Source organism: Podarcis cretensis (genome assembly GCF_951804945.1).
Source record: "Podarcis cretensis genome assembly, chromosome: 10".
Lineage (NCBI taxonomy): Eukaryota > Metazoa > Chordata > Lepidosauria > Squamata > Lacertidae > Podarcis > Podarcis cretensis.
In genome coordinates, this window is record NC_137179.1 from 17,066,204 (window position 1) to 17,080,856 (window position 14,653).

General features: G+C 44.7%; 1 protein-coding gene across 10 annotated transcripts in view; it reads right to left on the reverse strand.

Annotated features, from left to right (window-relative positions):
- Positions 1-44: 44 nt before the first annotated feature.
- CALD1 (caldesmon 1) overlaps positions 45-14,653 on the reverse strand; it is a 184,393-nt gene continuing 169,784 nt past the window's right edge. For 8 of the 10 annotated variants that reach the window (XM_079992390.1, XM_079992386.1, XM_079992384.1 and 5 more), the window contains 7 exons: positions 10,461-10,504; positions 10,284-10,362; positions 8,683-8,820; positions 6,635-6,730; positions 4,586-4,666; positions 4,381-4,414; positions 45-2,448 (listed from right to left, as the gene is read on the reverse strand). In XM_079992390.1, coding sequence (XP_079848516.1) covers positions 2,417-2,448; positions 4,381-4,414; positions 4,586-4,666; positions 6,635-6,730; positions 8,683-8,820; positions 10,284-10,362; positions 10,461-10,504 — 504 coding nt within the window. In that variant the 3' untranslated portion in view covers positions 45-2,416. Of the gene's footprint in view, positions 2,449-4,380; positions 4,415-4,585; positions 4,667-5,119; positions 5,175-6,634; positions 6,731-8,682; positions 8,821-10,283; positions 10,363-10,460; positions 10,505-14,653 lie in introns of those variants that run through there. The other 2 variants (XM_079992389.1, XR_013842789.1) reach the window with 2 other exon arrangements.

The following is a 14,653-nucleotide window of genomic DNA, read 5'->3' on the forward strand; positions in this document are numbered from 1 at the left end:
AGTACCTTAAATAATTTGGCGGGGGAAGAGAATACCCAACCACCTGGTAGACATACTGCATTTATTGTGAATTGCAGGTTCAACATACTGGTTTTATTGCAGATACTTGAATGTAAAGAGTCCAAAAAGTGTTTTAAAAACAACAAACCACCACCAAACAGTAACAGACGAATCCAAAAGCCATTCACTGCATGATTTCATTCTGAAAGCCCAAGTGAAATTCAATATGTAAACAAGAAACTTTTAAAATAAAAATAGGGCAGATGGAGGCAACAAAAACAAAAAGCAGTAACAAGGCAATAACTGTTCCCAGACTATAACTTGCGTCTGAGAAGTGGGCCAGAAAACCTGAACAACCATAAACTGTTGCCTATTTTTACTCCACCCGTCTAATTTATGGTGTAAAAGCAGAACCTCGTGCGATACGTAAATTCAAACCTAACTTGGTCATGCTTGAGGCTGCTAATATATACAAGTCAAATAATATGGCTGTAAGTAAGGAATTTTGGGAGGAAGCGTTGGGGGCGCGAGCATCCCCTTCATCAACACTCCCGCTCCCAAAATGCAGCTGCAGTTCTTTAGGAGAGAACGTCCGCACAGGGTTCAATGGAGCCCCCTTCATCCCCACAACCCAGCTGGCCTTTGACCCTGCAGTACAAATAACTGCAGTGTTCAGCCTGAGGTGTGCTTAGGCCGTTCTGTGGCACTACATCTCTGGCCAAGGGCCAGGGGGAGGAAGGACAGAGGTTTTGGATGCATATAGCTGCATCTACAAGTGGCTAGACTATGCCTATTTTAAAAGAGACCGAGATGCATAGGAGACCTGATAAAGGGCAAATCTAGCATGTGGTAAGTTAGAAATAGTGTGTTGCAAACAATGTGTACGCGTGTCTCGTGTGTGTTAATTACGGTAGTTTTATATAAATTAGCTACATTGTTTTATACAAGTGACATTATGCTTGACGCTTAATACCCTTTCCAACCCCCCTCCCTCTTTAAAACTATACTTTTAATTACCCATTAAAAGGCATCTGATACTTTCTTTAAAAAACAATCTAATATTTCTCTTGCCACGTGCTTAATGGCAATTATGAAATCTTAATATAAAAAGTGTGGTTGTTTTTTTTTTTTTGTAAAAACAAAAAAGTTGTGATATTGGCTAGTTATGTACGTTTATAACTAAATATAGTACTCTAGCGGGTATTAAAAGCCTTCTACCATTAGTAGTGCCTTACAGCTAATTTTTGTAAAGCTTTATGCATATATTCTAAAGTTGCAAGTAACCAAAATGACAACAACAACAAAAAAGGAGAGAGAGAAAAGCTATCAGTACCGCTGTCAACCGCAATCATCCAAATTTAGGTTATTAACTTAAAACTAGACGGGAAAAGGAACGATACCTTAAAGTACAGAGCAGGTTTCAACTGGGTGCCGATTTGACATGGGCAAAGTACAGGATATATATATATATATATTGTCAGCAAAAGGTATTTCTTCCATGCCTCAATCTAAAGTGCAGAAAGAAAAAAAAAAATAACAGGGCTCAATCCAGCTGTGGAAGTGGGTAGTATTTGTGGGGGGTCCACAGTGGCCCGTTCCCTGTGGTCTCCCCAGTGGCATTCATTTTCGCAGAGTGGGGGAAACACTTGGCCTCCTCTCACCTCCTGCCGTGTGGTTGACCTCATGCCACATTTTTCCTGGCCTTGCTGCAAAACAGTATTTTTAAGAATACTGCTATTGGACCAGGCACTGTTGCAAGAGAGCATCAGTGTGATGTACCCATGCCATATGTGATTACATCCCAGGGAAGACGCAGAAATCGTGGGCTTCCGGGGGGTGGGGATGCAACAGGGAATTAACGCCAAACCCATCTGTGTTCAGTAAGGAGCCAGCGGCAAATAGGTCGTTTACACCTCTGCCTTTAAAAGCCATCGACTGCTTTTAATTTCTTCGCCCCCTCAGTGGTCCAGACTGATCCAATCTTATTCCTAAGCATCATTCCGTTGAACTAGGACTGCATTCGGGAGGTGTAGACACTAGAGGGCACCCCTCTCTTACGGCACAAACACAGCCTTGCTCTGACACACAATTGGTTAGAGCTACTCAGTAGAAGTGTCTCTCGTTTCACAGCGTGGATTTCTTTTTAAGAATAAAGCTCTTGTTCGAAGGCACTACTATTAGGATGAATGCTTTAAGGCTGATTATTAAATACAGTGCTAATATACATGGTGTCTTTTGTTTTTTTTAAAAAATGGGATAACGCACCAAAAAACACAGCGGACCCCCCAATCCCCTCCCCCCCTCCCCTCCCGAAGGCCTTCTGGTAAACAAACATAAATATATATAAAAGGAAAGGGACAAATTTAGCACTTCCGTTATTAAAAACCGAGTTGGTCCAGCATCATTGGTGAGTTTCTTAGGGTTCCTTTTCAAATTGTCTCAAACCTGCTGAAAGAAAGAGAAGTTAGGGGGTAGCATAGATTCACAATAAAATGCCATTCCTCTGACCTACAGTGGTACCTCAGGTTACATACGCTTCAGGTTACAAACTCCGCTAACCCAGAAATAGTGCTTCAGGTTAAGAACTTTGCTTCAGGATGAGAACAGAAATCGTGCTCTGGCGGCGCGGTGGCAGCAGGAGTCCCCATTAGCTAAAGTGGTGCTTCAGGTTAAGAACAGTTTCAGGTTAAGAACGGACCTCCGAAACAAATTAAGCACTTAACCCAAGGTACCACTGTATTTGCATAACCAAGAAATCCTAAATTGTGACAAAGACTGCTGATTACGGCATGGGTGAATCTGTCAAGCTTTGGTTCCTTGTAGTTTCTCAGTTTTTAAGTTCAGTTCTCCACATTGGGGCTTTTTTAAAAAAAACAAAAAAAACTCCCCATGAAAATTCAGCAGCACTTTAGTGCAAATGATTCTTAATACACACTTTCTTTTGCAAAGCATATTTTCTCTAATATTTATATTTTTTCCTGATATAATGCATTTTTGTGCACATTATTACTTGGCTGGCAAACTGCCCTGCAGAATTCAGAGGGGAACAAATTCAGAAGTGTGGCTGTGTTTTGGTTGACATGGTTTTTATGTGAAAAAGTTCGGATTAGGTTGATTAGTGGCCTCTAAATACAACTTGAATTACATTTCTCCCTAGTGCTGATTCAGCGTTCTGATGCTGAATCGGCAAATTGCAAAGAGCCCAGGTACTCCAGGCAGTTATTAGCAATACCCCTTTGCTCACTCTAAGGTCTAGAATTGGTTTGCAATCACTTCTGCACTCCCATCTGCCGCTGTATAACTCAAATAATATCCACTGTATTGTTTACCTGCTAACTGATTATCAAAAGGGTAAAGCATGAACACTTAAGGAATGAGGAACTTTAAAATTTTAAGTGCCCATCATCCCTGACCACTTGCCCTGCTTACAGTGCAAGTTGGGAGTCTTAGCAAAATCTGGAGTGCCACAGGTTCCCCACCTCTTGTTTTAAGCCAATAATGCGAAAAAAGACTTGAAGGAGAAAGAAGAGGATCCATCACACCGAAACCATAGGTACCAACCCCACACACCCCTCATAGCAGCAACTTCCCTACTCAACCAAGCCCTCCTAAAAAAGGAAAGAGAAAAGCACCACCCCAGTTTTAAAAAAATAAAATTTGGTTGAGGACCTCAACTCCAAAACACATGAAACTAGATAGCAAACATAATTTTGTTGTTGTTTAGTCGTGTCCGACTCCTCGTGACCCCATGGACCAGAGCACGCCAGGCACTCCTGTCTTCCACTGCCTCCCACAGTTTGGTCAAACTCATGCTGGTAGCTTTGAGAACACTGTCCAACTATCTCGTCCTCTGTCATCCCCTTCTCCTTGTGCCCTCAATTTCCCCAACATCAGGGTCTTTTCCAGGGATTCTTCTCTTCTCATGAAGTGTATTGGAGCCTCAGCTGCAGGATCTGTCCTTCCAGTGAGCACTCAGGGCTGATTTCATTCAGAATGGATAGGTTTGATCTTCTTGCAGTCCATGGGACTCTCAAGAGTCTCCTCCAGCACCATAATTCAAAAGCATCAATACTTCGGCAATCGGCCTTCTTGATGGTCCAGCTCTCACTTCCATACATCACTACTACATAATACTACTCTGTTAGTCTAGACTCTTGTAACCAAACATCTCCCTCCACTATCAGAGAAAGTCTATTGGGGCTATTTATCTAATACAGAATGTTGTTCCTCACCCAAACTAATCTTAAATTGCAAACCCTGCTCCACCAAAAGTGCTCCCTTGCTTATGCCACCATTCCTGGAATCCGCTTCTCAAACTAGAGCCACCCTGGAAGCATGCTCACACCATGAACACCCCCAAAATATTGTTGTTTCACTTACCATTGGTCTCTGACTTTTTGCCGGCCGCTGTTGCCTGAATTACAGAAGAAGAGCACAAAGTTGAAAGGTCAGGTCAGGTTTTTTCTGTTCACATATAATAATAGCATAGCGTTTATTTCCAGCAGATTGCTAGATACTGTTCAGAAGAAAGGAATAAAGAGATGAAAAATACTGAGCTTACAGAGGTGGCTCTGCGATCTCTTACCTTTGTGGGGGAAGTGACTTTTTCAACCGACTGCTTCTCCCAGAGGTTACGTTTGCCAGATACGTCTCCAGGTTTTAAGTCCTAGTTCAAAGAAGGAGACGGGGAAACAAAGCAAGAAGTTTGAAAAAGAGAAAGCAGTTAATGAAAGGTCACTACACGTGGAAAGACTGACATTTGTGCAATAGAACTTACCCTCCCTCCCATCATGTGCACCCCCCCCCCAAAAAAAAAAATCTGTTCTAGCAGGCTGGGGGAACCCCAGGGCAGATTGGGGCGAGATGCTCAGGGGAAGGGAGAGAGGCTATGTGCCATGATGCAAGCAATGGCATAGTTCGATCCAAACAAAGTTGTATCTTATTTAGACCCCTTAAGGCCAATTTCATATACGTACATTGCCACGAGTCTTTCATCATTTATTGAAAAGGGCCCCAGTGACATAAACAGAACTTGTATGAATGGAAGCCTGGTTATGACTGGGACTGCAGGACTACGGTTTTGTGGCTTAGCACGATGGTAGCTCAGAAAGAGATTTACCTGACTAGTTTAACAGAAAACAGCCAGTCCAAGAGAAGAATAGTACAGCAGGTATCTGGAATCCAGCCAAGGAGATGTTGGTGAAAAGAGAGGAGCGAATAGAGAAATCAACTGAGAAAGAGAGAATGAATTGGAGAAAAGGACTGGTAAGCCTTGATCCACTTCTGTTGCTCTTGCACACGCCCACAGACTAATTGCAGTGCCAATTTATGTTGCATGAGATTTACTTCTCTGTGTACTTGCAAACATCCATCGAGGAGTTTTGACCAGAGGTGGAGAAGAGCATACAAATTGACCGAAAATGGGGAACCCTTTCCAGCCCAAGGGCAACCTTCCTTGGGGGATGGGGGCTGTGTATGCCAGTAGTGGGTGGGGCCATAGGCAAAAGTGGGTGGAGCAATAGGTGTGACCTTTGCTCAGTAAGCTATATTCCAGCCATGCAAAAGTCAGAGGCTTCTACATCCTCGCAAGCAAGAGGCATTTTCACAATTGAAGGACACATTCCAGGCAGGCAGAAGAGCTCAAGGACAGCATAGAGAAGGACAGGGACTGGTAAAGGGCTGGACACAGATCTGAAGGGCCTCATTTGATGACCTGGCCCTGCGGTTCCCTGAATGGCAGGGGGTTGGACTCTGATTGCCCATCTCTGTTGTAGGGAAACTGGCCACCAGGAACTAATGGTGGCTGCTACCATCGCCTATTTCTCCCTGCTAGCATCTGGTAACTGAGGAGACACACATTCCAAACATAAAGGTCCCACTATTATGATTAATGGCCCTTCTTAATTGCAGGGTCCATGAATTAGCCTACTTGATCCCCTACAGCCTTCATGCACGACAGCCTGTATCTTGTGCTGGTTCCTTCCCTGCTCCGGCCATTCACAGTACAAGGCACGTCCCCATGCTCAGAAGCCATGGGTGATGGCAAGGAGGAGGAGGAGGAAAAGCTGACTCCATATAAGAGGAACAAGCACCTCTACCACCACTAAAATACGAAGCCAGGAAATGTAAAGGTACCCCTGACTATTAGGTCCAGTTGCAGATGACTCTGGGGTTGCGGAGCTCATCTTGCTTTACTGTCCAAGGGAGCCGGCGTACAGCTTCTGGGTCATGTGGCCAGCATGACTAAGCTGCTTCTGGCAAACCAGAGTAGCGCATGGAAATGCCGTTTACCTTCCCGCTGGAGTGGTACCTATTTATCTACTTGCAATTCCTGCTTTCAAACTGCTAGGTTGGCAGGAGCAGGGACCGAGCAAAGGGAGCTCACCCCGTCACGGGGATTCAAACTGCCAACCTTCTGATCGGCAAGTCCTAGGCTCTGTAGTTTAACCTATAGCGCCACCCGCGTCCCAGAAATAGTACCAGAGTTTGTTCTTGTTCCCATTGTGTGCAGAATTTGTCCTCTTCTGGACTCGCTTCTGCAGGAAGTTACTGGCATTTCACCTTGCTGTGTTAAACTGGAGCTGTTTGATTACCAATGAACGAAGCTACTGTAAATAGAAGGGCAAACACTCACCGATGGTTTGGGAGCAGGCGATTTGCTGTTTTCTGGGGTCTTGGTCAACCATTCGTTGATGCGACTGGAGACGCCAACCTTTAGTCCAGCTGTTTCCTGCAGAAGATTCATTTCCCAATGTGATTACAGGTTGCATGCGAGGATGAATTATAAAAGGCGCGGGGGGGGGGGGAGTAAAGGATTTAGGAGTGAAACCAAAGTGAGGGGAGAGAGACACTGAGTTGGCCAGCAGGTAATGGCTTTCTCCACCTGCCTTGCCCCACCCTCCAGCCCTAGGAGCCTGCATAAGGGAACAGTTTCCAGAGGAAGAACAACGAGCTGAGAGAGAGTCTGCTTGCCATCAGGGGGGTTTGGTTTCACTTCACAGGGGAGTTGCTGCCACGGGGATAAAGTGTATGCTTATTCTAATGAGCTGAACAGAGTGAAAGATTATGAGGAATGGGAGTGTGTAGAGTTTGTGTATGAACTGAACAGTGCTTAGTTGTTGTTTTTTTGCTTCTATTTGGTTAATATTTTGTTAAAACAACTGCCAGACTTTTAGAAGACATCTGAAGGCAGCCCTGTTTAGGGAAGCTTTTAATGTTTGACGGATTATTGTATTTTAATATTTAGTTGGAAGCTGCCCAGAGTGGCTGGGGAAACCCAGCCAGGTGGGCAGGGTATAAATAATTATTGTTATTATTGTTGTTATTATTGTTATTATATTGTTCTATAGATTATGAATGCTGCACTGATTTGTTAAACCCATAATATGACTTTTGCTTTCATTGTGATGCTTTGCTTATTTTTTAGCTGCTGCTATTTTGTTAATATTGTTTTATAGATTATAGATTTGCTAGTAACATGACCTTTGCTTTAATTGCAATGTTTAGCTTATTTCTTAGTTGCAGCCTTGTTAAAGAGTTTTTATAGATTGCACTCGTTTTACTGATGATTCGTTAATCATTCTCCATGAGTTATGCCGCATTTGTGATGTTCTGTGATGTTACTTCTTGTTTGTAAGCCACTTTGGGACTCCTTCCAGTGAAGAGCAGCGTCGAAATATAATAAATCGTATCTCAAGCCTGTGTTTCGCAACTTCACGGAAGTGGTGGGCTTTGAAGTGGCGTGTCCTCAAAACTTAGAACAGATGCTGTAGTCTAGGAGGGCTGTGCAGTGGAGAGCCCCCATTGCCATTTAGATGCAAAGTGCAGGTTAAGATCATAAGGAGAGTCCTGCTGAATTAGGCCAGTGGCCCATCTAGTCCAACATCCTCTGGAAAAACAATCTCTCAAAGGACCTGCTGATGGCATTTTACCATTGTACTGTTGAGAGTGTATTAACTTATGGTCTGTTTGTGTGTGGTTTGGGAGCTGCACGGTCAGGGGAAAAACAATGCTGTCCAGGGTTGTAAAGACTGCGGAGAGAATAATTGGGTGCGCTCTTCCCACCTTGGATCAAATCTATGCTTCCAGGTGCCATAAGAAAGCTGCAGAGATAGGGCAGAGATAGTGCGCACCCCAGAAATGATCTCTTTCAGCTTCTGCCTTCTGGAAGAAGGTACAGGGTTATAAAGGCCAGGACTAGCTGCCTGAGAAACAGTTTCTACCCAAATGCAATTTTGGTTTTAAACGCAGTGTAAGGAGTCTCTATGGGAGTATATTGTATTTAAAAATGGGGTATCAGAGTTTTTAGGGGGCTAACCAGGTTGGGATAGCAGGCTTGTTGGGTTTTGAATGTTTTATGTAGATTTTTCAATTTCATTGTTCTGTATGGGACAATGACAGTAAAGATTATCGTATCGTATTGCATCCTGTTCTTAGGGTGGTCAGCAACCAGGTGCCCCTGGGAATTCTGCAAGCAGGATCTGAACGCAACACCCCTCTTCCCACTTGTGATTCTCCATCCATCAGCAATGCCTAATAGACATGGACCGGTTAAGGTTTCCACTACCCCAAGCCCTGCGACAAGTGGACCTAAGCATCCTTTCCTCCCTTGCCTTGACCGCTATCTGGAATCAGAGCAGAGGCGCTTAAATGTGTGTGTGACATCGAAGGGGGGACACTTACCTTATTGGGCGTCCCCGTGCCAGAAGGTGACGAGAACACGTTGCCTTTTTCCCACATGCTTTTGATGTTTCGGACTCCCTCGGCAGGAACTGGGAGGTCAGAGGCTGCTGGCTTGGCGGCCTTTGCAGCTTTAGTGCCCTGCAGGAAGAAGCCAGTCAGTCTCCAGGCCAAATCAGATGTTCTTCCATTGCATAGTGAGCAGCTATGATTTTCCCTGGTATGTCCCACGGAGGACCTTACGATCTTCAAACAAAAACATCTTGGAGGTCCCAGGCCACAGGGAGGTTAGGCTGGCCTCAACCAGAGCCAGGGCTTTTTCAGCTGTGGCCCCGACCTGGTGGAATGCTCTGCCACAAAAGACTAGGGCCCTGGGGGACTTGACATCTTTCCGCAGGGCCTGCAAGACAGAGCTGTTCCACCAGGCCTTTGGCCAAGGCACAGTCTGACCCCCTCCTTTGGTAACCCTCACAGAACTCTAGCCGAATGGTTGCCAGTAATTTGATTTTGAATTGGTTTTAGAATGAATTGGTTTTAGAATGCTGTGTTACTTTTATTGTTGTTAGCCGCTCTGAGCCCAGCTTTGGCTGGGAAGGGCGGGATATAAATTAAAAAATATATATTATTATCATTATCATTATTTAATTCCATTTGCAGAGGGATCTATGGTGCACCAGTGGGGGGGGGGGTTCCCTAAGCACCACAGCCATGTTGGGGGCAGGGGAGCACTTTGCTGTGAATGCTGCTGGGGAGAGAAAAATTAAATCTACTCTTGAGTGGTCACCCAGGGATTTGAGGCAAAGTGGCATCAGTATGTGGACAACACTCACTTCTGTTTTTCTGTACCATTTATGTCAGGGAAAGCTGTGCAGTTGCTTGCTTAGTGTCTGGAGGTGGGGATGCAGAGGGAGGGAACTGCACCCAGCCATAGGGTCAGGAGTGTGGGAGTGCCCAGCTGCCAATCATGAGACACCATGCGATTCAAATTCATATGCTGAGGCTGCAAAGGGAGAACCGAGAGCATGTCCTAAGCATGCTTCTGATCCTTCCTTTGCAGTCACCGCTTGAATTCAAAAATAATCTGCACCTGCAAAGATTCTCCCTCTAAGGATGCTTTCGGTTCTTCCTTTCCAGCATGCAAGCACTCAGAGAAGAACCAAGATTTCAACAAAAGGGACTGGGAGGGAGTGGCTGGGTTCAGACAGAACATAAAACCATGGATTGTGCTAACCATAGTTAAGAACCCACACCGTGGTTTGCTCTTCCAAACAAACAATAGGCAAACCATGGTTGTGAGCTTGGCCCCAACTGTGGCTTTCAATACTCTGTAGATTCAGATTCTACATCACACTTTGGTTAGTACAAGCTGTTCTTTACAAACCAGCTTCAGGCTGAGATTTCTGTTTTGGGTTTATTGACACTAAACAAAGGTTTGTAGGCAGAGTTTGGTTCAGATGTTTAACCAATTTCATTAAGCAAACGATGGTTTTGTGTTACATCCAAGTTTACTCTTGCCTGGGCCTGGAGCCCCAAGTACATTTTCTGGGCCTTGCCAGCAGCCAACCAGAAGAACCCAATACATGCTGAAGCTGCAATAAGCTCACCTCAATTGCACTAGTGTACTGCTCCAACCTGCTGTCTATCTTGGAGACGACTGGAGTTGTGTGGGTAGGTTTCATTCCACTATGTAAAAAAATTAAACAAATGGAAAAAACGTTATTCCCTATTGATAGGCACCAAATTTTTACAATGCTCTTGTTGCTACAGCAAGGGTCTTTTACCTCTTTTGGGCGGATTTGTTCAAGAACTCTGCACGTTCTTCTATCTAGAAAAGAAGAAAAGAGTCAAGTAAAATAAAATTCAAGGTTTGCTAAGGCAACAGAGCCTGGTGAAAAGAGAAAAAGCTGAGTGATCAGCAAAGATGCACTAAATAAAACAGTAGCACAACACACAACACCACCACAACAAGATGAGGTGACCATGGAGGGGAAGGAACTCATGGCTAGTTAGGGCCTTCTGTGGATTTTGCAGTTCTGTAAGCATGAGAGTCTCTTAGAATCATATAATTGTAGAGCAATAAAACAAACCCAAACAAACCCAGTAACTCCCTCCCACAAGCACATTTAAAAGGAGATATCTGGGATCTTCGTGTTGAATAATCCAGCGTGCAAGGGGTAACTGCACGCCAGATAATTCGCTTGCATGATAATGTCAGACTGCAGAATCGGAGCACCTAAACTGTTGCTCAGATTGGAAGTTTGGGGTTGCAGATGGCCCAAACGCAGTGTGCTTTTCACCGCCACAAGATGGCAACGTAACACAGATAGAAGGCTATAAAGGTACAGGAACCCCTGACCATTAGGTCCAGTCGTGGCCGACTCTGGGGTTGCAGCACTCATCTCACTTTATTGGCTGAGGGAGCCGGCGTACAGCTTTCGGGTCATGTGGCTAGCATGACTAAGCCGCTTCTGGCGAACCAGAGCAGCACACACCATTTACCTTCCCGCCGGAGCGGTACCTATTTATCTACTTGCACTTTGAGGTGCTTTCGAACTGCTAGGTTGGCAGGAGCAGGGACCGAGCAACGGGAGCTCACCCCGTCGTGGGGATTCAAACCGCCGACCTTCTGATCAGCAAGTCCTAGGCTCTGTGGTTTAACCCACAGCACCACCCACGTCCCTTGTCTGACTGCAGAATTGGAGCACCTGAACTGTTGCTCAGATTGGAAGTTTGGTGTTGCAGATGGCCACAAACGCAGTTGTGCTTTTCACCGCCACAAGATGGCAACGTAACACAGAGAGAAGGATACAGTTCCCCTACAAATCCCTCAATTTTCTCCTTCTATCAACCTCTCTCAGGGTTGTTTCAAAAATCATGTATCTCCAACAAGGATAATAGTATTTCAACATAGTGGGGGAAACATACAAGCCACATGTCTAGCAACCACATGTTTTTAATTCACATGTATGCGCTAGAAAGCCATGGCTGAGTGCAGAGAAACATTTGCATATGCAATCAGAACGTAACAATAATCTGCACACTCTCAGTGCTTTTTGTATCCACAGCTATATCTCTATGGGAACTTCATGTGAGGAAATCGATCACATCTGAAATGCCAGCCACTTTGCTCTTCTTGTCTGGCTGGTATTATTTGCCCTCCTCTGTGCCTATATATTCATGTTTTTCTTTAATTGAGAATCACTGAGAGATACCTGCTTGGAGAATGATAAACATGGCAGTATGCTTTTCTGTCAGACCACCCAGTTTATAGGGATCCTTGAAGAATTCAATAATTCCAGCATGGACGGACCTGACTGCACATCCCAGATTAATTTGCAGACTGGAATTTAGCAATCCATCCGATTCTTTTGCTCTCTGGATGTCCCATATTTTGCCACAAACACGCACACACACCAAGTTTTTAAATGTGCAGTTTGAGAGAAAACACTTTCTGAGAGAAAATGCATTTAAAATAATCAGCTAAATGCACGTTTTTGTGCATTTAAAAATAATAATCATAGCTTAAGGTGGAAACAAGACAGAACAGACTTGTGAGTGAATACATGCAAAAGATAAAATGGACTGGAAGCCAATGGAGTAAATCTATCTCTACTCCAGAGGTGGGTAACCTGTGATCCATCTCCAGATGTAGGTGAACGACAACTCCCGCTGTTGCAAATCATTTGCTATGCTGGCTGAAGCTGCTGGGAGTTCTAGTTCAGCAGCACATGGAAGGTCACAGGTCAAGCACGACATGGGAGCCCTTTTCCTCCCCAAGGGCCGTATTTCCTAGTGAGGAACTTTCTAGGGGGCCACATGCAGGTGGAGGAAGCAGAGCCAAGTATGGACAGAGCAGCAGGTTTGAATCTCTACCTTTGTACAGTAGGTTAGGTTTTATCAATAGCTCAGTCGGTAGAGCATGAGACTCTTAATCTCAGGGTTGTGAGTTTGAGCCCCATGTTGAGCACACTAAAATTTTTAGTCAAGAGATTGTAAGGCTTCTGTCCATACGAACCTGCATGACTGCTAAGGTTTTCCTCCAGGCCTCTTGCTTTAAGAAGTATGATGGGTGTCAGTAACCCATGACAGGGCCTTTTTAGTTGCAGCACCCCATGTTTTTGGCTTCAGGGAAACACTGTTTTATCTGCCCAGGATCACTGTGATGCTGCGTTTTTTACATAACTTTTTAAATTGGTTTGTATCTCTACCTGCTGTTGGTGTTTTATGCTGTTTGGCTTTTGTGGTTTGTATTGTATTTATTGTTGCTTGTAGTTTTTTAACGGTTGGCTGATAAATGGGATGAACAAACAAACAAATTAAAGATTGCTTTGTAATTTGCAGGCTTGAACACTGGGGTCACCAACCTGGTGCCCTCCAGATGTTGCTGGACTAGAACTCCCCCCAAAAAACATGGACCATGTTGGGTGGGTCTGTTGGGAGTTGGGGGTCTGACAACCTCTGGAGGGAACTACATTGACTGCCCCCGGCCTACAAAAAAGGGGAGAAAGAAAACGTATTTGAAGGAGTTGATCAAGCTGAGCACAAGAGTATATACAGGAAAACAGATGTCACTGCACAGCACCAACATGCTCACAACTTAGAAATGTTATGGGCACATACGGTAAACAGAATTACAAAATAGATCTGTAAAACAAGACAGAAAGCAGGAGAGATCTGTAAAAACAAGCAGCAATCTGTAAAACAAGACATCAAAAGCAGAAGGTGTTATGATCTCTCTAAATCCGAATTCCAAACCCAGCCTGTTTCTTTCTCTCTCAGTCTGAATTTTACATCCTGTTCAATCTAAAACTATAGGGTTTAATACACTATCCTTTTAAAATCAGCGGCGAAACTCTTGTTCCTGTTAATGGTTCTGCGCAGCAGAGACAGATCTCTGTTTTGAGTGCAAGCAACACACACACATGCCAGGATTCACAAGGCAGCACATAAGAATCTTCCTCTGGGAAGCTTAAGCAATGAAAAAGAACAACAGTAATAGTAAAACCTACTCTGCAGCTTCCTATTTTTTATTTTTTTGAGGAAGCCCAAAGTCAACTCCAGATGTAGATTAAGCTGGGAATGAAGAGAACTGGTCAAGGAAGGGCGATATCTCTTTTCCAAATTTGTCGGAATCTGCAAACAGTACTTACGAGAGCCCATCTAGATGAGCATTGTCCATTTCAATTAAAACAGCTCTGCAGGGTCTTGCACACAGAATCCCACCGAACATCTGCTATCAGATCTTCTAAAGCAGCAGCAGATGACATGGAGCATCATGCCCCTGACCGCCTTCTGGCCGAGTGGCTGCTGCGTACTGGGATGAAGGGCAAGACAGGCATGCAGTAGGTGCAGTGCAAACAGGCCAGCAGGAGCGCTGGTTTGGCTCTGCCAGCCCGTTTGCACAGCCCCGACCTTGCCATCTCCATCCTAGTATGCAGTAGCTACTCAGCTGGCATAAGGTTGGGTGAGTGGCATAGCCCAACCCTGCTGTCCATTGCTGCTTCTAAGCTTGAGAAACTGGAGATAGCAGGGACTGAGACCTTCTGCATGAAAAGCATGTGCTTTGCCACTGAGCTATGATATCTTATGATTGTCTGATGAGGCCTTGTAGGTGGCGCTGCCACGAGCGGCTGCCCAGTTGGCACTGACCCGTAACTGACCTAAGAGCCAGTGTGGTGTAGTGGTTAAGAGCAGTAGACTCGTAATCTGGGGAACCAGGTTCGCGTCTCCGCTCCTCCACATGCAGCTGCTGGGTGACCTTGGGCTAGTCACACTTCTCTGAAGTCTCTCAGCTCCACTCACCTCACAGAGTGTTTGTTGTGGGGGAGGAAGGGAAAGGAGGATGTTGGCTGCTTTGAGACTCCTTCGGGTAGTGATAAACTCTTCAACAGGGTAGCAAATTTGGCAAGCAAAGCTTTACTTCTTCTCATTGCTAAATCCATGAAATATAGTCAGAGTCGCGTAGTGATTTCAT